The 23,055-nt window shown below is 35.3% G+C and overlaps 1 protein-coding gene across 1 annotated transcript in view; it reads left to right on the top strand.

Moving 5' to 3' along the window:
• The window catches only part of LOC135838809 (protein timeless homolog), a 400,385-nt gene that overhangs the window by 103,297 nt on the left and 274,033 nt on the right, over positions 1–23,055 (top strand). Inside the window, exons 10-12 of the mRNA XM_065354583.1 lie at positions 5,314–5,446; positions 11,045–11,199; positions 20,541–20,671. Of these exons, the coding sequence (XP_065210655.1) occupies positions 5,314–5,446; positions 11,045–11,199; positions 20,541–20,671 (419 nt within the window). The remainder of the gene's footprint in view (positions 1–5,313; positions 5,447–11,044; positions 11,200–20,540; positions 20,672–23,055) is intronic.

The following is a 23,055-nucleotide window of genomic DNA, read 5'->3' on the forward strand; positions in this document are numbered from 1 at the left end:
AATGAACATGCTTCGTTAAAAAATGAATACGAGGCATATACTAGAGAAAACAATTCGACTATAAGTACTTTACGAAATGAATTCAATACGCATCGCCAAAGTTGCATTGATAATGTTACTGCGAATGTCGAAGTTGTGGGTAATTTTGATGGTCGAATAAAAAGTTTGGAAGAGTGGAAAAACAATTTGCCTGAGGTAGGTATGAGTGGAGGAGCTATGGTTCAAACGAGATCTGTAAAATGCAACTCTGAAACTTTACGTAACGCTAATGTACATTTTAGTAATTCCAATAAATTTCATCCTCATCATCATATTGAGAAATTTAAAGTTCAACTTTATGGTTCCAACATACCTCAAAATCAAAAATGTTCATTATTTTTAGGTACAATTGATGATAATATGGACGGGTGTAGATTATGGAAGGATAACGTTGATACGATTAGGGATTTCGCTGTGTTGGAACAATCTTTTTTACTCCAATATTGGGACAAAAAATGTCAGTCGAATGCGCGGAAATATTTTGGAAAAAATTTAGTCGTATGTAGTAGTCCTAGACAGTTTGCTCAATTATACAGAAAATGGCTCGAAACGTTAATTCATTGTGAAGAATTAACTTTAACTAAAGTTCTCGATAACATGACTGAAAAAGCTCCTGAAAGGTATAGATACATGCTCGAACCTGTTAAACACGATAAAACTCAGTTTGAAGCTATTCTTAACAAGATTTCACTCATACAAGAAGATCCTGACTCTTTAGTCCCAATGGAAATTCGACCTCATGGCACAATCCCTAAACCACCTCCCAAACAACCTCCTAAACCACCTCCACACACTCCTTCGAAGAAACCTCCTTTTGTTCCTCCTAAAGTAAATAAGGAAATGCCTAGAAATCAAGAGCAAGCTTTCTTACATTTACAATCGTTAATATTAGCGTTCAATGAGATGTATGGTCCTGGGTCCTCAGGAACTGATGAAAATCAGGGAGACGAGGAAACAGAACAAAATAACAATAATAACGGTGACGGAGAAGAAGAAGGGGGGGAGGAAAACTGAAATCGCTAGAAAAGAAAGGAGCGATTTCTAGCGGCCAGCCAGCTCCGAGCCTAAAACGTCTAAAAGATTACGAATGGATTGGAGAGGGGATTTTACATTTTCTGAAATATTGTGAAATAGGTCACACTGAAAAATTACCACCTTATTTAGAAAACCAAATCTCGATCGAAGATTTATATGCAAAAGTTAAAGATGTAAAATTCGAAAAAACTAAATTTTTGATTTCGATTGGTCAAATGGAAATTAATCATTCAGGTAAACCATATGATGTAATTTTCGAAGAATTAAAAAAATTAATCGATCTTATTTGTAAAAAAGGGGCGACTGAAATTATTCTGATTTCTCCGGTTGAAAAACCAACCTTAAAAAATGAACAAGGTGTTTCACTTTCTCGACATATTGCCTATCGTCAAATGTTAGGAAAATTTACAGTCGATGAACGAATTTCGGTTTGGAAACAGCCCTCGTTATTCTTTTTGGAATGTGAAAAAGCTCTTGGTAAAAACGGTTTAAAATACGATCGCGCAGGAATATGCACAATATTACCGCAGGTACGGTACACGTCCTAGTGATCTTCGCCCTTTCGTGCCAATGGCTCTTTTTCCTAACGGTATGGTTATCGCTGGTCACTTCGACAGAAATCAAATTCTGCGTCTGGTTCTTTTTGCTCATAACACCCTGTTAATGGGTGATGGATTCAGCTACGGAGTTGCGGTATTGGTAACGAATAATCGACCGTATACGCCGGATATAGATATGGAGTTGTATCGGTATGATATGACGATCGTTGAGTTCCATAATCTAATCCGAAGCTACTCACAGTTACCTTATCGTATAGTAATCAGTATAGGAAATACTGACGCCTGGAATAATATGGAACCGGTCAGGTTCGAACAACTGTTTGGCTCGCTTATTTTATCGTTATATCGTCGAGGAGCTGAATGTATTTCCGTATTACCGTTGTTAGTTTTTCCAGGCATGGACCGGTTCCGCGAGGGTATTAACAACGTATTAAGACGTGACTGGGTGCGTTTATTGGAAAATGTTGCTCCACGATTATCGTATTATGTGCTGACTCGCCAGGTGCAGGTCGCGATCAATGCAGACATTCCTCAGATCGAACGTGGTTCACCGCGCTTCGAACCAAGGGTATTCCGTAGGATGTTGCTCGAAATTAAAAATCTCTTTGACCACGGTCGTGGCAGAGATAACCGATAATCCTCTACCCGACGTCTATTCTCGATTACTGCGAGTAGCACTTACACTCATCATCATTTTTTATTATTTTTTTTATATGATGATCACAAAACTAGTAGATATAATCACGATTAATTAGAATATCACTATGATTGAAACTTTGACTATTTGTTTTGAATTTTTTTTTACGTCAGTTAGTGATAAGACAACAGCCAGCTACTCGCAGTTAGGTAAGAATATGATCGATCTCGTCACAGCAAATGTCAAAATTTTTGTTTTTAATTTTTATTGAAAAGTATTGAATGTATTATTTAGAAAGTTCAGAGGAGTTTGATTTAGACGATGAATGACTATTTATTTTCTTTTTGCATTTTTTTTTAAACCCGATTATGTCTTTATTTGAAAATTCTATCAGATCGATCGATTTTTCGAACTTATTGAGATTCTCCGCTCAGGAAAACAAAAAATACCCGATCATGTCTTGTTATTTTTCTCGTTCTCTTCCTTTTTGTCACAAATTTGTCTATACCAAAAGGAGCTAGCGGACTCCTAGTCATTTTTTTTATTATTTTTTTTGAAATACTAACTTACCTGGGCGCAAATGCGTTCTATTTTACCTTCCACAGCTTTCAACGTGCAAATGGAGCACGGTTATTGTCGTTCCGTTTCCAAGCTCAAACATCGTAAGCTTTGAGCTTGAGTAGTCGTTGTCATCGCTCCGTTCGTCGACTGGTATCGTAAAATCGACGCAACTTTGTATCCAGTTAACTTGGTATTTCTCCGCATAATATACATATTTGTCATTATTGTTGTTATTTTTGTATTTTGTTATTTTTGCTTTTTGTATAAAAAAATGAGTCGAATACGACATTATAATTTTTTTTTCTTCTATGATGAACTGTTTGATATGTATTTCTCTTATTATTGTTATTTGATCGTATTTGCAATACGAGTTATTAATTTGTTAATACTTATGCTTTCAACGTTATAATTTGATGTTTCCCCCTAAACTATTGTTCCCTTTGAATTATTGAATTTTTTCACGAAGTAATTAGTAGTCAAGTCTGCAATTTTTATCACCCCCCTGTTCATTGTTATTCCCTATTCATTCTATTACGTCTTATTCTTGAAGTCTATCGATTTTTACCCAACGTATTTGCAATGCGTTTGAGGAAATGAATAGAAACATGGATTTTTTTTTTTTTTTACAATAATTCAGAATTTTTTCGAAAAATATTACATGGGATTATTATGTGGTAGAATTGGATCTTGAACGGACTAGGCTTGGAAAAAACTGGTTACAATTTTTGAGTGGGTATTTGAGGTTCTGGTTTTTTTTTTATTACATGTCAGATGAAATATTTCGATAACATAGGTTTTGAAATTTAATTTATTCGAGAGCATGAGACTTATGGGATTTTAGAGTTGCATTATTTTGAAGTTTCGTGTCAAATTGTGAGAGTAGGTTTTTGGGGAGTTTCTGTGCTAGTAAGTTCAACTGCCTATGCTATTGGAGAAATCCAATGGTGTATGGAGTTGGGATACATAGCGAGAATTCTTCAATACCTATTTGTTGACCAAGCAAGCTTTCCCTTTGTTCCCTCCCACTCTCTCCAAGATGGGATACGGAGGGGCAGAGGGAATGGTTGCACCATTAGACCGAAGGTACCAATTTACGTATTTTTGAAGATCCGTGTCCCATTTCTTTGGTAGCGATAATCTCAATTTATAATGTATGTTGGTACTAGAAAGACCAAGAGCCTTTTCACTGAGCTAGTCAGGTTCTTAGGAAATATTCCCACCCTAAGGAATATTTCTTGGATTCTTCACATTCGCCATAAATATGATAATAATTACCTCACACGTATATTATCATCATCTCTGCATATCACAGTCTTTCTCAGATCAATTATTACAAAAGTCCAGCTGATTTTTTTTTCAAAAAAAATAGGCCCTAGATTACATAATTGATTCATGAAATCGCTTTCACTTCATATCTCATGATTTTCAATATGATTCGAGTGCTTGATTAAATTATCATGAAATGAAACAATCAAATGGGGGGGGGGGAATCAATCCCACATTGTCCGCTGATGACATTTGACAAAAAATTCGAACCTCCTCCCTTTCTCTTTTACTACCTATTTTGTATGTATATTTGAAAAGTCAAAAAAGTTGTAAAGTTGGCCAAGAAAATCCGGAAAAGTCAAAGTAAATTATTTCTTTCATAGACTGGACATGTCCTGCTGCTCATATAATGTCTCTTTCTGGTTGTCTGCTATCTCGTTGTTGTTTGAATTAGTCTACGACGACGTTGCGACCAAGTTTTTCCATATCCGCGCCTCGCGTTGGCAGCGGTAAATTCTGGACCTTTTGTTACGTCAAATCAAGCCGATAAATTTGACGATGGCGTTTTAGTGCGACAAGGAAAGGAATGGAAATCACTATAGCAGGGTAATAGTTTTAAAGAGGAGTTTAAACGTCGTCGTCGTTGTCGGTAAAGTTTCGGGCGAGATTAAGGAAAACCAGACAATGTTGTCTTTTCTGTACTATGCGATATTAGCAAACTTACGAATTTTGTTTAATAACTTTACTCTGTTGGGTGGTGACGATGGTGTGCGTGTGGCTGCCTGCGTTTGTGTTGGTACGAGTATATATAGCGCATCTTGGCTGGTATTATTATTATTGTTGATGGCGAAACAGATTAATGAATAGAGCGCCCGCTTCTTGTTCGCGGTGTTGAAATTTCAGCCATCGTTACTTTGTGAGCTATAGCCAAGGAGGGCGTTTTCTATAAAGTTGCCCGATTCAATTCACTTGCTCTTGTAATGAAACTTGATACCGCTGAATCAATATAATCGAGAAAGTTGCGGTGTTTTGAAAATGATGATTAAAAAGTCCATCTATGTATGGTATGTGTGCAGGATTGTACGAGTATAGAAAGGAGAAAAGCGAACGTATACCTTTAGTACTCGGGGCTATATTTTAATATACTCTGTGCGATGATGTCGTATATGTATGATGGTTTTAATACATGTTCGTATGTTTTGTAATATGTTTCAGTGAAACTATGTCGATACAGATATTCCACTTTATTCAAGAAAGACTCGAAGACTGGAGAGCCAACTTGATAATTGATAAAAAGAAAATCTATCTGTGGTCTAAACGAATGCATTTAGCGTTGAAAGCGTATCAGGTTCGTATATACTCCGCTGTCTGCCTTATACTTGTATTCTTACTTACGTTGTATATGCGCGTTGCTCGCTGTTGCTCACCCTCTTCCCACCCTCTGGCCTACGAGTACTCTGTCTCGTCGAAATTGAAATCCCCCTCGTCGACACTCGACCTGTCTAGTGTGCCGATACCGGCAGAGCTGTTTTGGCGCGATAATTGAATTTATACGTATTTGAAGCCGGGCTCGATACGATAAAAGGCCAAGTACCCAGTACTTTGTGTACTACTCGTACAAGTGGAGAGATTTTACAAAGCGTTCGAGATAATTTGGTCGAGTTTATTTTACCTTCATATATATAGCAGTGTGTTTTTAGCTCGCTCGTTTGTTGTTAGGTACCTGTTTGTATGTAGTATTTTGGTGTTTTATGTTTCGATTATTGTTTCTTCTTTGTGAGGAGTTTAGGTGTTTATTTGAAATAATCTTCAGGGTGTTTACTTGATGGAAGTATAAAAATTATGAGACGAGTGCGAAGTTTTTTCTTGGAAAATATCTGAGCTAGATACAAAATTGCATATGCAGCTTGCCAAAACATTTCACCACCAACCAAAATTTAGAAAGTTGAAATTCATTTTTTGAAATTTGGGGAGATTTTAAAAATCAAATTTTGACCATGAGCAAAAAAATTAAAATTTCACTTTGAGACAGAGAAACGAAATATATAGTTTATTTTTCACTCCTCCATTTGATTGGAAGCTGTTTCAAGTTACCTACCTGAAACCTGCTCGAAATCGTCTCAACGAGACTTGTTTAAGAATGGTCATAATTTTTTGGCAGGCTCCATCAAATTTCAAAAAAAAAAAAAAAAAAAAAAAACAGGTAAAAATATACAATTTTGAGCAGGCTCTCTGCTTTGAGTCTATTTCAAGCTTCCAGCGATAATTTGGCAATTCAAGTTCATCAAAAGGAGACATGTAGTGGAAATTGTACTTTTCAAAAATTCTTCGAAAGCTGCAGAGTCTTCAAAACTACTCCAAACGGTCGATGGAGAGGAAGGATGGTGAGGGAGGGAGGTCAAAAATTAGCTATTTGCTATATTTCGTGTTTCTGGCTCGATCATTGACCCATCTGTATGGATTCCCAAAGACGTCTGTCTGTCGATTTTCTTAAGGTCATTGACCCGTCTGTCTGGCCTCTCAAGCTCAATGTATTCATGTCTGGCCTCTTAGAGTCATTGACCCCTGTGTCTGGACTCTCGAAGTCACTGACTAACCTGTGTAGCCTCCCAAGGTCGTCTACCTGTCTACCTTTCTGATCTCTTAAGGTCATTGACCCGTCTGACCAGCTTCTTAAGATCACTGATCTATCTGTCTACCCTCACACTGTCTTCTGTCTGACTTTCTGGTCGTTTAAGATCATTGACCTGCCTGTTCGGCTTCTCAGTGTCATCTAGGTGTCTTCCTATCTGACCTCTAGAGCAGGGTGTCCACAGGTCTGGAAAACCTGGAAAAGTCAGGGAATTTGGTCGGTCTGGAAAAGTCAGGGAAAAGTCAGGGAATTTCGTAATTTTCACGCAAAATCCCTGGAATTTTGAAAAAACGATCAATTGAAAATTCTGAATAAGGACCTGTGATGAATAGAAAGAAAAACACTGTTTTCACTTCTCGAAACGCAAATTTTCAAAAGCTTTTGCCCTCGCTTCGCTCGGGCTTCTTTTCTTTTTCAAAGACGACATGAAAATTTCTAGATTATAAAAATCAAGTTTTTATGCCAAAAAATGAACTCACGAAAAAAACATCGTTCTTAAGCATCTCGAAATACATACAAATTTACAAGAGCTTTCGCCCTCGCTTGGGCCTGTTCTGTTTTATTTTCCAAAATCAACTTCCTTCAAAAAAAAAAAAACTTAATTCAAATATTCTAAAATTTTAAAAGCCAAAAAAAAGCTACTCGTCCTCACATAAAAAAACCTCGTTTTTATGACTCTCGAAACTCAAATTCTCAGAAGCTTCCGCCCTCGCTTCGGTCGAGCCTGTTCTCTTTTCTTTTTCAAGAGTAAACTTCCTTCAAAAAAACATCCATTCCAATATTAAAATTTAAAAAACCAAAAAATAAACACTCTTCGCATTCAAAAAAAAACTCGTTTTCAGGCATCTTGAAATGAAAATTTTCGAAAGTTCTCGCTTCGCTCGGGCCAATTTGTCTCTCATTTAAAATGAACAAAATTTTCATACGTTATAAGAAATACATAGGTATTTTATCAATTGGCCAAACTTGATGCATGTTTTATTTATTTTTAATTAGAAAAGTTAATAATCAAAGTTAAGCTGTTTCTTATATCCAAAGAAGTACTCAGTTCGAAGAGAAGCTTATGAAAAAAAATTACCCCCTCCCAAAATTTTTTTTTAAAATTAAAGTACAGGGTGAGCATAGAAAATTGAGAAAAATGGTCTGGAAAAATGGAAAAATTGGTCTGGAAAACCTGGAAAAGTCAGGGAAAATCATTTCCAGAAATGAGTGGACACCCTGTAGAGGTCATTGTCCCGTCTGCATGACCTCTAAAGGTCGTCTGTCCACCTGTCAAGCCTCTAGAGGTCACTGACCTACCTGTCTGGCCTGTCAAGGTTGTCTGCGTACGCGTTTGGCTTTTCAAGGTTTTAGGTTCACTTGTCCAGTTTCTTAGGGTTATTGACCTGTCCGTCTGTCTAGACTTTTGAGGTCATTGACCCGCCTGTTTGGCTTCTCAGGGTTATCTAGGTGTCTTCCTATCTGGCCTCTAAAGGTCATTGTCCCATCTGCGTGACCTCTAAAGGTGGTCTGTCAACCTGTCAAGACTCTCAAGGTCACTGACCTACCTGTCTGGCCTGTCAATGTTGTCATGCGTGCCCGTCTGACTTTTCAAGATTGTCGGTTTACCTGTCCAGTTTCTTAGGGTCATTGACTTGCCCGGCTGTTTGGTTTATTAAGGTCATTGACCTGTCTGCCTGGCCTCTCAGGGTCGTCTGTCCGCTTGTCCAGCTTCCCAGTTCTCTAAAATGCAAATTGAAATTTCGTAATTTGAAAGCCGCGTAAACTCAAAAAAATCAGATTTTTCACAGTTTGGACTTTGGAGGCCATTTAAATATTCTGACAAGATTGTTTTTTGTGCAATTTTGGGGAACTTCAAATACAAAAATTGGGTCATGACCGAGTTTTGGGATTTTTGAAAGTGTCATGCGATTCAATCAAAGTGAGATGGAATTTCTCCAGAAAATCAACTCCATAAATTCATTTTTGATTTTCCGGGCAAATACAAATTCGGCACATTCTCACTTCTTGCATACAAACTCGGCACAATGCTAGAAATCGCTCCCTAATGACACATACAAATTCGGCACATACAAACTCGGCACACAAGAAAAAAAAGAACGAAATTAACACATACAAACTCGGCACATAGGAAAGAATGAACCTCGCATTTAAAACATGAATGTAAAAAACTTGTCGCACCTAACCTACGCATAAATACGCAAGTAGATAGGTACCTAGTTTAGGTACGTACTCAAATACGGATAATAGGGATAATTCTATGTAGGTACTAGCCTACTAGGTACCTAACAAGGGAGGTGCCCCAGGTGGCTTCAACGATTCTTGCACCATTAGATAGAGGACATCGAATATAGCCTAACCACAAATTTTAAGCTGCTGAAGTTGATATTTCAGCCGTCCAGGGCGATTTTTCGATTTTCACATAAGTATCATACCTACGTAGCAATTATGAAAAATTGTCCAAAAATAGTTGGCCCAGGTCGCATACCAAATCCTCTCATATTATTTTGGCATTTTAATAGTACGTATGATGAGACTAACCCACAGTGAAATTTTCTACTGCTGAAGTTGATATTTCGGCCGTGCAGGACAATTTTTCGATTTTCACATTGCAATTTTGAAATAAAAATTGGTCAAAAATCGAAAAATCGCCCTAGACCGCTGAAATATCATCTTTGGCAGCTGAAAATTTGGGGTAAGTATGTTCGGTGTCCTCCATCCAATATGGTGCAAGAATCGTTGAAATCGTTGAAATCGGTGAATGTCACCTGAGGCACCTCCCTTGCCAGTATTGTAAGTACATGAATTAACAGAGTAGGTAGTAGGTACCTACTTTTTTGATAAGTATGTATGTACGTATCTGCCTTGGATGAAATCTATTGAGAACATAATGAGTGGATACATGTTCTATCTATTTTACCTATTTTACTATTTTCTAGCGTGTCGAATTAGTATGTAGGTATGTTCTTTTTTCGGTTTCGTTCATTTTTTCCAATGTGCCGAATTTGTATGTGTTCTTTTCGATTTCGTTCGCTCATTCTAATGTGCCGAATTTGTATGTGTTACTTTCGTTCTTTTTTTCTCATGTGCCGAGTTTGTATGCGTCATTACTGACCCCCTGGTGTGCTTACTTATCTTGTGCCGAAATTGTATATGCCCGATTTTCCATAGGTTGGAAGCTCTATCCTGTCGAGGGGGTCCCTCCTCCCCTCCTGAACCTAGTAGGGCCAGAAAAAACCATCTGTCTGTACTGCATTAGAGTTCATCATTTTTTGATTTTTTTTTTTTCAAATTTTTAATGTGTAGAGAGGTCTTAGTTGTTAGGTACATTTATTTGGGTTAAGAATGCTGGCTTCTAAACATAAAAAAATGTTTTTTACACGTTCTAAACTTTTTTCACTATTTTTAAAATTATATTTGAAACCTTCTCCTCACCCTGAATGGTAAAAAAAAACCTGAAGAGAACTTCATAAACTGCCCATCTCGATAAGTTGCTAATTTTTGAGATCACTGAGTAAGATTTTTTGGAGTTTTTTTGGCTATTTTTTTTAATTTTTTTTTTTTTTTTTTGATGATTGGAGGGAATGAATTTTAATCATTTTTAACCTACCTTCACATGATTTGTAAAATGGTAAAAATAACTGAAATTGTGTCAAAAGTGGTCTATTTATCGGAATTTTAAAAATGGAAATCTCTAATCTCAACATGTTCATTTGAGCTCATTTGGCCATGATTATTGAGATCCCTTTTTCCTAAATTAAAAAAAATATATGTTGGAAATTACAGATTTGTTTTATTAAGGTAAAATGAGGAAAATATAATTTTTTTCGTTTAAAATTTATTTCTGATATTTTTTCATATTCTCCCCCTCCCCCTCCCCCTCCCCCTCCCCCTCCCAATGACGTAGAGAAGTTGTGAGAGAATTCGGTCCAAAACCTTCGATCTGTTGCACTTTGCACAACCTTGCTCTCCAAACATAATTTTTCAATTGTTTAGCCCCCTCCCCCCCTCAACCTGCAAAATTATACTTGAAGGAAGACGCCTTCGAAGAATTATCAATGGTTATAATAACTCGTCTTAAAATTGAAAAAATTAGAAATCCAAAACAGATAAAAAATAATTTGAAAATTTTTAAAAGATTTTTTCGACCAAATCAATTCTGTCGGTCGTTTGCGAACCATAGATTAATTTCAGTTTTGCTTAGGTCAATTCCTAATAGTTAATATTTACCTAAGCACCTAAAACCAAACACATAAATTTTCAATTTTAACCTCTCTCTGTAACCCTATCAACGTATTTCTTTCTTGATTCCAGGAATTACTAAACACGCTGATGAAAATGTACCAAAGTCAAGATAAAGGTGTACGGGATTCGTCGCATACCATTATGAGTAATATATTTTACATCGTCGAATATCGCGAATTGCTGATGAGTTTGTTGAATTTATTCGACGAAATTAAGTTTTCCAAGTGAGTACTATTTTCAGTTGTTTGATTTTGTATTACGTTTTACTCGTCTTTATAATTATTACCACTTTGTAAACATTTTCTCTCGGCTAAGATTTTATAACATCTACGTTTATACGATAATTTTCGTATTACGAAATTTAATCCTTGGCTTAGTTTGGTATAAAATGTATACTTAGATTTATCCTCCCCTATACCCAATCCAAACTCTTCTTCTGCGAGTTGACGGATAAAAATACTTAATTTATGCGCAAATCTAGTGAGTGGATTGTAAGCCGAGTTACTCGTAGTAATAAAAGGTGTGTTTGTTTTATTGAAATTAGACTCTCGGCGTATGGTGTTTTTATTATTTTAGAATTTTTATGCGATGGAGTTGTTTAATCAAGTTTTGAATTAATACTGAATTGCTGAGTGAGTGAGGATTTTTATTTGGAGAGGTCTGAGTTGATTCCGAGGATGTCGTAAAACTCTAAAGGTGTATTAGTAGTATCCTACCCCCTCCTCATCCCTCATCCTACTGCATAACTCTCGTCACAGATCTTGATACGTACCAAGCTCGAATTATTTACCAATTATTACGATATCACTTCTCAAATCAGCTCTACCCAGCCATTTTTTTTTTCAAAGAAATTTCATCGTTATACCTTCCGATATTTCAAGGACGTCTCGTTCTTTTTTTTTATTTTCTGGCTTTGATTTTTTTTCCTTCCTTTATTTGCTTAAATCGAATTACAAAGAATTCACTTTAATGGTTTTTAAAAGAAAATCAAGTAAAAAGGATACTTATTTTTTACTGAAATTTCTCCTTCATCGAGGTATTTACGTATTCTTTTTACGATGTTAAGGTATTTGCAATAAAATTCGCTTTCTAAGACATTTTTACAAATTTGCAAATAAAGGAATTCTGCGGCCACAAAATAAATAAAGATAACTCGCACTACAAAGCTTTATTCGAATACTGAAGAAAATCATGCCGAAATTATTTGAATTTTGTCCCACATGCCATAAATTTCTATCCAATTTTTCAATCATCTTATATAACGAGAAAAAAATTACGTGCAAAAAAATTTGTTTTCAAAACGTAGGTCTTTTTGCTTATCTGTTTATTTTTCTCGCACAAAAAACCGTCTGGAGTATTTGTAATGTGAAATTTTCTCCGAAAATTACGAGAATGTTTCAACGTTAAAAATTTCTCCATAGCGACAAAAATGTAGGCAATTTTTTTATTAAAATATTTTCGAAATACGAGCCAGGTCATTGCGAACGTAAACTTGCCAAGTGTTGCTAATGTAGACAAATTTGTAACATATTTTTCGCGAGAAGCAAAAAATTACCAGTACTACTCTTTTAGTAGTATTACGAAGGAAAATAGTAAAATTTCATTGTAATTTTTAACTGCTGCTGCTAACCCGAGATGAGCATCTAAAAGGAATAAAATCACTTTAGCGAGTCTCTCGGTGCGGCGCAGCAGTGGTAACTTCATAAAAACGTGTTAATTTTAAAATTTATTTCGCATCAGGAGATATTTAATCTTAGAACAGGTCGTAACATTAATCAACATTTTCATTAAAGATTTTCTTTTTTTTTTTCTTTTTTTTTTACCCCGCTATAAATTATAAACACTAGAAAACTCATAGCTTTGTCCGCGGCGCGCGCGAAATGCTCAAGCTTAAGGAAACTACGCGGCGAGAAAAAAAATACTAAATGAAAAAGATTAAAGATATGAAAAATATCTCGGCAATATTGTGTAAAATTTAAACGATAAAATCGTATTTTTTTCTCTCACCCGAGACGACTGCTTAACGCCAGCTAATATTAAAAACGTCCTCGGTGTATTTTTATTTCGCTTTTCGACGACTTGTACAAATCTACAGTACGGTCGACTGTTTGATAATCGTTTCACATAGCCGAGCTAATTTCATTTACAATAACTCGATGTTACGCGACGAAGACGACCGTAATGTACAGAGCAAGCAATGAATGCGAGAGCCGAGAGGGTTGTGTAATGTGGTGAGGGTATATAGTCGAGTACTATACCGAAGGAGATTTTAAATCGATCTACGTAATGGTTTCGGTGTACTTACCCGAGTAAACTTTTTCATAAGAAAACTTCATTGCTAAAATGTAGCCATTATTTACTGTTCGTTAAAGAGCAATCACCGTTCTACTAAATTATAGTGCAAATTCACCATCTCCATCTCCATCGCTAGAATCTTTTATTTCGTTGGAAAACTTGATAAAATTCTATTCAAAAGGTGTCGTATTTTTGAACTTTTTCGACCTTTTTTTATTTCCCTTTCTTTTCTATTACGATGACTGTTTCTTTCTTTTTTATTTCGCCGCCGCGTGACTAAAAGTAATACTTATCTACGTATATTTCGAGATAACTTTGTCAACGAAAGTAGCATTTTAAGTAAATTTTAACGTTCTTAGTTCTTATACCTATTTCAAGGGTGCATTTTAGATTTTGGCACATGTGTCGAAAAAACGTGGAAATTTGATTTAAACGAGTAGAGTACGCGATAGGGTGGGTCGTTATTTAGATTTTTTGCAGTTTTAGTGGAGGGGTTGGAGGGGAGGGCTGAAAAAAAGTTGTGAAAAAAGACGTTTAATAAAAAACAGGGAGAGATCTATGGTCTCGCGATCAGATCTAATCCTGAACCTTATGTAAGTTTGTATTTTTTCTCCGGTTTTTTGAAATACGAGAAATAGTGATTAGAAAATCGGTGCCACTGAATTCCAAAAATTCCACCGGTTTCAAAAATCACATCTCCCGATGTTTTGGTATAATAGAAGTGGAATATTTATTTGAAAAAAAAAATCAAAATAAGAATTCATTCAAAAAAACTAGTTGAAAATTTTCAACCATTCGATAGAATCCTAAAATTATTGGTCTTGGATTTTGACAGTAATGGACTAGAACAAGCACGCGTTGTTTTGGAGCTGGATCATTTTCCCCAAAACATGTTGAGTTAGAGCTGGAGCGAAAAAACGTCGATTTTTTCTTCAAAAATTCCTTTTTTTTGAGAACTTACTGTCTTTCAAGGGCACCCTCGATGCGTTTATTTGGGTGGATTTTCTGAAAAACAACCATAGCTCAATGGGGAATAATAACTGATAATGTGGTTTTTAAAATAAACATGTTCAGTTTGCATATTTGTTGAAATACAACGTTGGCTATATGGAAAATCATTGCCCATAACGTGGTTTTGTCTTTTATCTCGAACGTGCGCGTTTATTTGAAACTGTTTTTGAACAACAACGTTAGCCAAGTGGAAAATCAATACACATAAGGTGGTTTTACAAATGTAGGTTTATGTGATTATTTCAAGGCATTTTTTGAAAAACAACCATATCTCAATGGGAAATAATAACTAATAAGGTGGTTTTTCATATCAATACATGAAGAGTGATATTCCAAAACTCGCTTTGTCCATTTTCACAACTTTTCAGGAGGAAGGAAAAACAGTTTCCCTTTAAACGGGTAAATTGGCTTTTTAGGCGAGTTCAACACTTTATTTGGGTGGATTTATGAAGTAGGAGTGTAGGTATACACTTCCTCCACCAAATACTGCTGAGAAAATTTCAATAAAAATGGACAAAGCGCGTTTTGGAACATTATTTTTTTCAATTTTAGTGAATTGGATATTTAGGTGAGTTTAACGCCTCATTTTGGTAGGTTGATGATGTAGGAATGTGAGTTAATACTTCATCTACCAGGTACCGCTGAAAACCCAACTTTGATAAAAATGGACAAAGCGAGTTTTGGAATATCACTCTTCACATGTTTAGCTTGGATATTTTTGAAATACAACGTTAGCTAGATGGAAAATCATTGCTCATAACGTGGTTTTGTCATTTCTTTCTCGAATGTGCGTGTTCACTTAAAATTAAAATTACACATTTTTGAACGACAGCGTAAGCCAAATGGAAAATAAACACACTTAAAGTGGTTTTTCAAATGTATTTGTTTATTTGGGGGTATTTTTTGAAAAACAACCATAGCTGAATGGGGAATAATAACTAATAAGGTGGGTTTTCTCATAAATACATGTTCAGTTTGGTTATTATTTGAAGTACAACGTTAGCTAGATGGAAAATCATTGCTCATAACGTGGTTTTGTCATTTTTACTCATCTAAATACATATTTTTTGAAAAACAACCATAGCTAAATGGGGAATAATAACTAAAAAGGTTGTTTTAGAAATTACATGTTTAGTTCGCACATTTTTTGAATTACAACGTTAGCTTAATGGAAAATCATTGTTCATTATGTGGTTTTGTCATTTTTTCTTGAATGTGCACGTTCATTAGAAACCTTTTTGAACAACAAGCATTAGCCAAATAGAAAATGAATACAAATAAGGTGATTTTCAAATGTATGTGTTTATTTGAGGATTTTTTTTTGAAAAACAACCATAGCTTAATGGGGAATATTAACAAATAAGGTGGTTTTTCTCATAAACACACTTTCAGTTTGGATATTTTCTGAAATACAACATTGGCTAGATGGAAAATTGTTGCTCATAACGTGGTTTTGTCATTTCTTCTCGAATGTACGCGTTTATTAGAAACCATTTTTGAACAACAGCGTTAGCCAAATAGAAAATCAGTCCACATAACGTGGTTTTTCAAATGTACGTGTTTATTTTGGAGTATTTCTTGAAAAACAACGATAGCTAAATGTGGAATAATAACTAATAAGGTGGTTTTTCAAATGAACACTTTCAGTTTGCATATTTTTTGAAATACAACGTTACCTATATGAAGAATCATTGCTTATAATGTGGTTTTGTCATTTTTTCTCTAGTGTGCACGTCTATTTAAAACCATTTTTGAACAACAGCGTTAGCCAAATAGAAAATCAGTGCACATAACGTGGTTTTTCAAATTTATACATGTCCAGTTTGCGTATTTTTTGAAATACGACGTTAGCTTGATGGAAAATCATTGCTCATAACGTGGTTTTGTCATTTTTTCCTCAAATGTGCGCGTTTATTTGAACCCATTTTTGAACAACAGCGTTAGCCAAATGAAAACTGAATTCACATAAGGTGGTTTTTCAAATGCATTGGGGGGGGGGTATTTTTTGAAAAACAACCATAGCTCAATGAGGAATAATAACTAATAGGGCGGTTTTTGCCCAACAGGACTATAAGAGCAGGTTTTGACCACTTTTAGTATTTGCTCGAGGCTTATGGTGTTCGGAGCATACACAGAGGTGGGGATGGCGAGGTCAATTTTGCAATAAATCTAAATTTGAATTTATTGACAATTAGAGCGGGTTGTGATGCTATAATTGGCTAGAGCAAAAAAAACGAGAGTAAATGTTGCATTTTATCCGATTTCTGACACTTGATTTATGGCTCTGGATAATCAATTGACTTTGACTATGACACAAGTATCCTTTTATCTTCTCCCACCACCTTCTATAAAACATTTTCCCGTTCAAATTGACCATTTAAAGCCGTTTTGTTCCTAAAATTCCGTTAAAATCGGTAAATTTTGCGCAAAATTTCAAAAAATGACATTTTTATAACTTTTGAGACTCTAAACTCGGAACTAAAAGTCAAAATATGGAAAAATAAATGTGATATACGTGTTCAGCGTGAAATTCTAATGCTTTTTGACACCTCGTTTGCAATTTTTACCACAACTCATTTTAGGGGGGTGGGTTGTCCCCAAAAGCTTCAAAAAAGGGGTGAACGCCTGCGCGGATTTTAGCGGATTTTGGATATGTTTTTTAGGACACCTTATATAATACATTGAGCCAAAAAAACCTTTTGTAACAATTTTTTCCCGGTTCGGCTAATTTTTGGCTTAAATCTCCTGCACTAGTTATCTTGATGAAAAATCATTGCTCATAACGTGGTTTTGTCATTTTTTTCATTTGAATGCTAGTTTTTCAAATTGTTTCTATGATGTTTGGTTGTTGTTGATTTTGATTCAATTTTATCTACATTTCGATCGTTGGAACATCTGAACCTGAGTTAAAGTGCTTAAAACACCATAAAATACCAAAAAGTGGCCACGTTTCATTCAAATTTTGAAAAATTGGGATAACATTGTTGAAAAGATATAAAATTCATAAAAAAAAAAAAACAGAAAATTGAAATTACTAAAAAAAAATTATATATTAGTGAAATTTGGGAAATGCTGCCAAAATTGTTGAAATCGTCGTCAGAAGTCAAAACGGCTTAAAAACTGAGAAAAAAACTCGAAAGCACGAATAAAGCATTAAAATTATTTCAAGTAACTAAAAATGATGACATTTTTAAAGTTAAAATTTGCCAAAAATTGTCTGAAAGAGTGTTAAAAAACTTGTTATAATAATTCAAAATGAAAAATAAAGTAGAGTACACATTATTAGGTAAATTGCAAAAATCACCAAAAATTCGTGAAATTTTAGTGAAATTTGAAAAATTTTAGCAAAAATTATTACTTACCTCAATAAAATGACTTGAAACAATAAATAAAACATTAGATCTTTGCAAATCAACAAAAACGTGATGTAGTTTACCTAAAATTTCTCAAAAGTTGAGTAAAACATCGTTGAATTATCATCTATGTATAAGCTCCTTTAAAATTATTAAAAACACTGGAATTACCCAAAGTTGATGAAATTTCAGTAAAATTTGCCAAAAATTTCAAAATAAATGCTGAAATTATGTATGTTTAAATTCAAGAAACAGAATCAAAATCATTGTAAAATCACCAAAAATTGATGACATTTTTGTAAAATTTTAAAATTTTACAAAAGTTGCTCACAATTTTCTTATACTTAATTTTTTGAAATGATGTAAAAACTCGAAAAAATACATTAAAATGACCAAAAATGACCAAAATGATAACGAAATTCTAGTAAAATTTGATAGATCTTGATAAAAAAAATAATAGAAAAACACGAAAAAATCGCTCTAAAATCAATGCATTTTACGTAATTAATAAAAAATGATGGGCAAAGTTTTAATAAAAGACAAAATTTAGCAAAAATTGCACAAAACATCGTTAACGTATTGTAATCATTTCTGACGATTTCCTGTAAGTGGATGGGGGGGGGGTAGAGGGAGACTACGAGTGTGCATTTTTCATTCTGAACAAAATCTGCAGCATTTTTCCAAATTTACCCCCCCCCCCTCATTCCGCCCCATTGAGTAGTTTATTTGTCTGTGTATTCAATTGGAACTATTTATACCTACTTTAATTTGAACCCTTGCCTTTTCATTAGCTATGCAAAAATTTTCTCCCCTATTTTTTCTATTGAAGATGAACTTTGTGCAACACAATTTAGCAAATTAAATTTCGCCCAAATTCTAATTCGTGGTCGTTTCTCCGCACTCGAGTGAGTTCGCTTATCGCGTTAGTGTAATAATTCACGCACGATGACGACGCAACAGCTGAATTCAGCGAAAGCTTGGTCCAACCGGAGATAAAGAGGAAGACGAGGAGGGAGGGCATCGTCGTTTGTACTTTCTTACAGGTCAGCTGTTGTGGAAATAATATTCTAACTATTTTGGCGGTGTAAATACGGCGAGAAATTCGGCATTCCGGTGCCAGTGCGGAGCTTCTGTGTGTACGCGTGTGAAGCTCACCGAACATAACGAGCTTTTGTATATTACGTGTGCCTTGAGAGAAAAGGGCATTGCGAGAAAAGAGAATACATAGGGGTAGGCCTAAACAGATATACTGTCCGGTGGCTCGCATCATCTATCATTACATACCTGCTGCTGTAATACCAATCGTCGAATTGGGGGAAAAGGTTGATTTTTTAAATAATTGTTATTCTTGTCGACGACGACCAGTTATGAAAAATTACCCTAGTCCGACTCCGAATTCGAACTTAGATGAGGTGAGGTTCGAGGGATAATTCCTCGGAGATGATTCAAACTGCATGAGCTAGAGGAGGAGGTCGAGCAACGGAAATTTACAGTTTTGCGAGCGGATTTCGGCGTTGTGAAAATGAACAGATACACGTGCGAGGAAGGTGCGGTGGCATTTCGTAGTGCACATTTCGCCAATTTTTAATCTTCGCAGGAAGATGTCGACGACGATGAGACGATTCGTTCGATGATTTTAATTACCTGGCTCGGAAATTAGTTCGTCGAGTGGAATATTCGTTGCAAAAATGGATTCGAAATCGCGTCGCGAATGAAATACGAGATGCACATTTGAACCAGTGAACTGGAATGGAGAAAAGTCTGTTCGCGATTCGAGTATCTGCTGCCTTTTTTCAGCTGCCAGAGAGCGAAATGAGGAGTAGAAAAACGAAGATTAGGTATTTTAAAGATTCTCACTTTACTCTCGAAAGTCGTTCGTCTTCGGATTATTCATCTTTTTTTAAAAAAAAAAAACACTCTTAATACTTTTTCATCTGCGTCATACGTTTTGCGCAATTTTGATTTATTCGCTTTCATTTCTCGCTATTGCGAAAAAGTTGACATCGTCGATGTTGCAGTTGCGCTTTTTTTTTTACCCTTTTTCTATCGCATTAAGGTCATTACGTTGATTATTTCAGCGATAGCGAGTATAGTATTGTGCTATGGCAAGTTCAACGAGTCGAATTCTCACAAGCTGCACTTAAATTAGCTCGGGCAGAGTTGAAAAGTAAAAATAATCATTTCGAAAAGCAGCGAATCAGTCAAAAGACAATTGTTGAAAGTCGCAGATAAAAAGATTTCTTCAAAAGAACGAGCTTCGAGATGCGAAAAAAAAGAACGTATAGAGCGTGAAAGTTGCGTTTTTGCCTCTTTTTCTCCCTCATCGTCGTCATTTCACCTCCTGCCTCCTGCCTGGTTCCCCCAGTAGTATTTTTTTTCTTCGTCGTCGTCTTCGAATTTAATTTCATAAATCACCCGGAAGTTTTTAGAAGCTCGTATGTGTTGTGTGTTGTTGTATGGTATAAAAATACTCTTATAACGATTCGATTCTCGTAACATTTGGCTTCGGCAGCGTACTACATATACATACTCGATGCTTTTATAGCTCACACTCCCCTTTAAATGCGAATTAGTAGATAATTGAAATTTGACTGGAGACGTGTTAAGATTGCCTTTCCTTGCCTTGGCCCAAACCCTGCTGTAAGTTTTCCTCTTATATACGTAGGTATATCAAGTGAAAAGGTAATCGACCTTTTTTGAAATTGGCACGCGTTATAGGCGCGTTAATTTTTCCCGGTTAGCTTATACCTTACTTACTCTCTTTGCTTTCGTCGGCTCGTCGAGCTCGACTATGATGGATTTGCCTTTTGCTTAAAGGATTATTAACGCTGATGTGCCCGATGACAGGTTAAGAACTCGTTTCCTAATCAACGAGTAATCCTCGAGCTATTAATTTTTATTTACAGAGAATACCTGAAGGATTTAATCGAGTCGAATCACGTTTTCATGAAGATGTTGGAACATTATTGTAAACGTCACCGAGCGCTGGTGGTGCAGAATAAACCCAAAGCTGTTAGAAGGAAGAAAAAATCCAAAAGTAAGTGACGAATACGCCAAAGATTAAGTACGTGTGTCGCTAACATTTAGATAAGTCGTACGACACTTTCTTTATATGGAAATTTGCCATCTGTGTTTTTAAGCTACTCTTGCTCTTGCTCTTATGTTCTTGTTACATTTCAAAACTTATTCGTCGCGTAGACGTACTCGTGAAAAAAAGTTGGAAATTTTTTAATACGATAGAGTCGCGAGGGTATGAAAGAACGAAACTTCTCGATGTTTCGAATGTACGTACGTATAAATACGATAAGCGTATTTGCTGCGAAGTTCGTGATACGAGTAGCGAGTACTTATCGAATTTTAGTTCATAAATGAGCAGTAATGTGAGTAATTTACTTTGGTGTTCGAATGGAATTAGAACAGGTTTTTAACAGTGTAAAATTGAATAGATCGTGATTCAATGGTGAATCATTCGCGAACGAGCTGAAGTATTAAGTGTATTATTCTGTGTTTGTGACTAAATCGTCTGTTTATGGAAGTGTGATTCTGTGATATGAATTTTTGTTGCTTGGTTGAGAAAATTGTGCAAATTTCAGAAAAAAATTGTTGAAAGTCAATAAAGATTTTAAAAATCTTATTCAAGCGTTCTCTCGCTCAGTAAAATTTTTTTCCTTCCTTTTTTTCAAAAAAATAATAATTTACTGCTTCGTGACTTGAGTATGAACCCATGCTCAGATAACGTAGATGAATAAAAACTAATTAAAGGGCTTTTTTGTAAGGGAGAGCGTCCCCCCAAAGGGAAGTTCTAAAGTATCGAAAAATTGTCATAAGAATAAAGAAATAAAAGAATTAGAAAAAAATTCGGTAACTTTTTCAAAAAAAGTTGATATTTTTAATGTCAAAATTATCCAAATACAGATTTTTTGATAAACAACCATAGATTAATGGGAAATAATAACAAATAAGGTGGTTTTTCAAAACTGCGTGTTCAGCTTGCATATTTTTTTGAAATACAACGTTACCTTAATGAAAAATCATTGCTCATAATGTGGTTTTGTCATTTTTTCTTGAATGTGCACGTTTATTAGAAACCGTTTTCGAATAACAGCGTTAGCCAAATGGAAAATAAATACACATAAAGTGGTTTTTCAAATGTATGTGTTTATTTGAGGGTCCCCAACTAAAACAAAACAGACTTACACTACAGATAAAAGAAAAAGCCCACCTAATATTCCTGACGAACCCTCAGAAATTCAAAAATTCATCTCCCTAATAAAAAAATCAACGTCACAAACCAAATCTAACCCCCCCCCCCTTAGGGGTGTAATAATCTTGTAATTATAAACACCCCAAAAAAAAATAATTAAAAAACAACCATAGCTCAATGGGGAATAATAAAAAATAAGGTGGTTTTGCGTATAAATACATGTTCAGTTTGGTTATTTTTTGAAATACAGCGTTAGCTAGATGGGAAATTGTTGCTCATAACGTGGTTTTGTCATTTTTTCTCGAATGTATGCGTTTATTAGAAACCATTTCTGAAGAACAGCGTTAGCCAAATGGAAAAGAAATACAAATAATGTGGTTTTTCAAATTATGTATTTATTTGAGGGTATTTCTTGAAAAACAACCATAGATTAATGGAGAATAGTAACAAATAAGGTGGGTTTTCAAAACTGCGTGTTCAGTTCGCATACTTTTTGAAATACAACGCTAGCTTGATGAAAAATCATTGCTCATAACGTGGTTTTGTCATTTTTTCTCAAGTGTGTGCGTCTATTTGAATCCATTTTTGAACAGCGTTTGCCAAGTGGAAAATCAGTGCACATAAGGTTGTTTTTCAAGTGTATGTGTTTATTTTGGGGTTCAAAAATTTACGTATCAAGGTTGCCACATGAAAATTTTTGAATTATGGAACATTGTTATGTACTTGAAGAGCAAAGAAAAGTGATCAAAATTTTTTTCTTTTAAAAACGGTTCAAAATGACGGTAAAAATATACAGTGGCAGAGAGGGGATTAAAAATTAGGGACTTGCAACTTCGAATTAGCTCCCCCTCTCCCCCACCCAATCATAAAATGTAAAACAATGTAAACGTATTTTCAAAGATCATCTCCAGATAAAATTGTTGAAATAACGTTATCCTTGCATTTCGAAGCTAACCTGCAGTTGAAGTTGAGTTGTTCCTTGTGGTATATGAGACCCACCATGAGCCGTGATGACAATTTTAGATCGTTACTTACTCGAATCAGTGACGAACAATCAGAAACATTTTAAATTTTGACCAATGATGAGCTCACCAACTATATGTAGAAGGGGACTTCTTGGCCTCTCAGGTATCGATTTTACTCATCAAAAAAAAAATCAAGAGCATGAGGGAACTCAAAAATTTCTGTGATATGTATCAGCCAAAAATTTAGTCTTC

The sequence above is a fragment of the Planococcus citri genome, chromosome 3 (assembly GCF_950023065.1).
Source record: "Planococcus citri chromosome 3, ihPlaCitr1.1, whole genome shotgun sequence".
NCBI lineage: Eukaryota > Metazoa > Arthropoda > Insecta > Hemiptera > Pseudococcidae > Planococcus > Planococcus citri.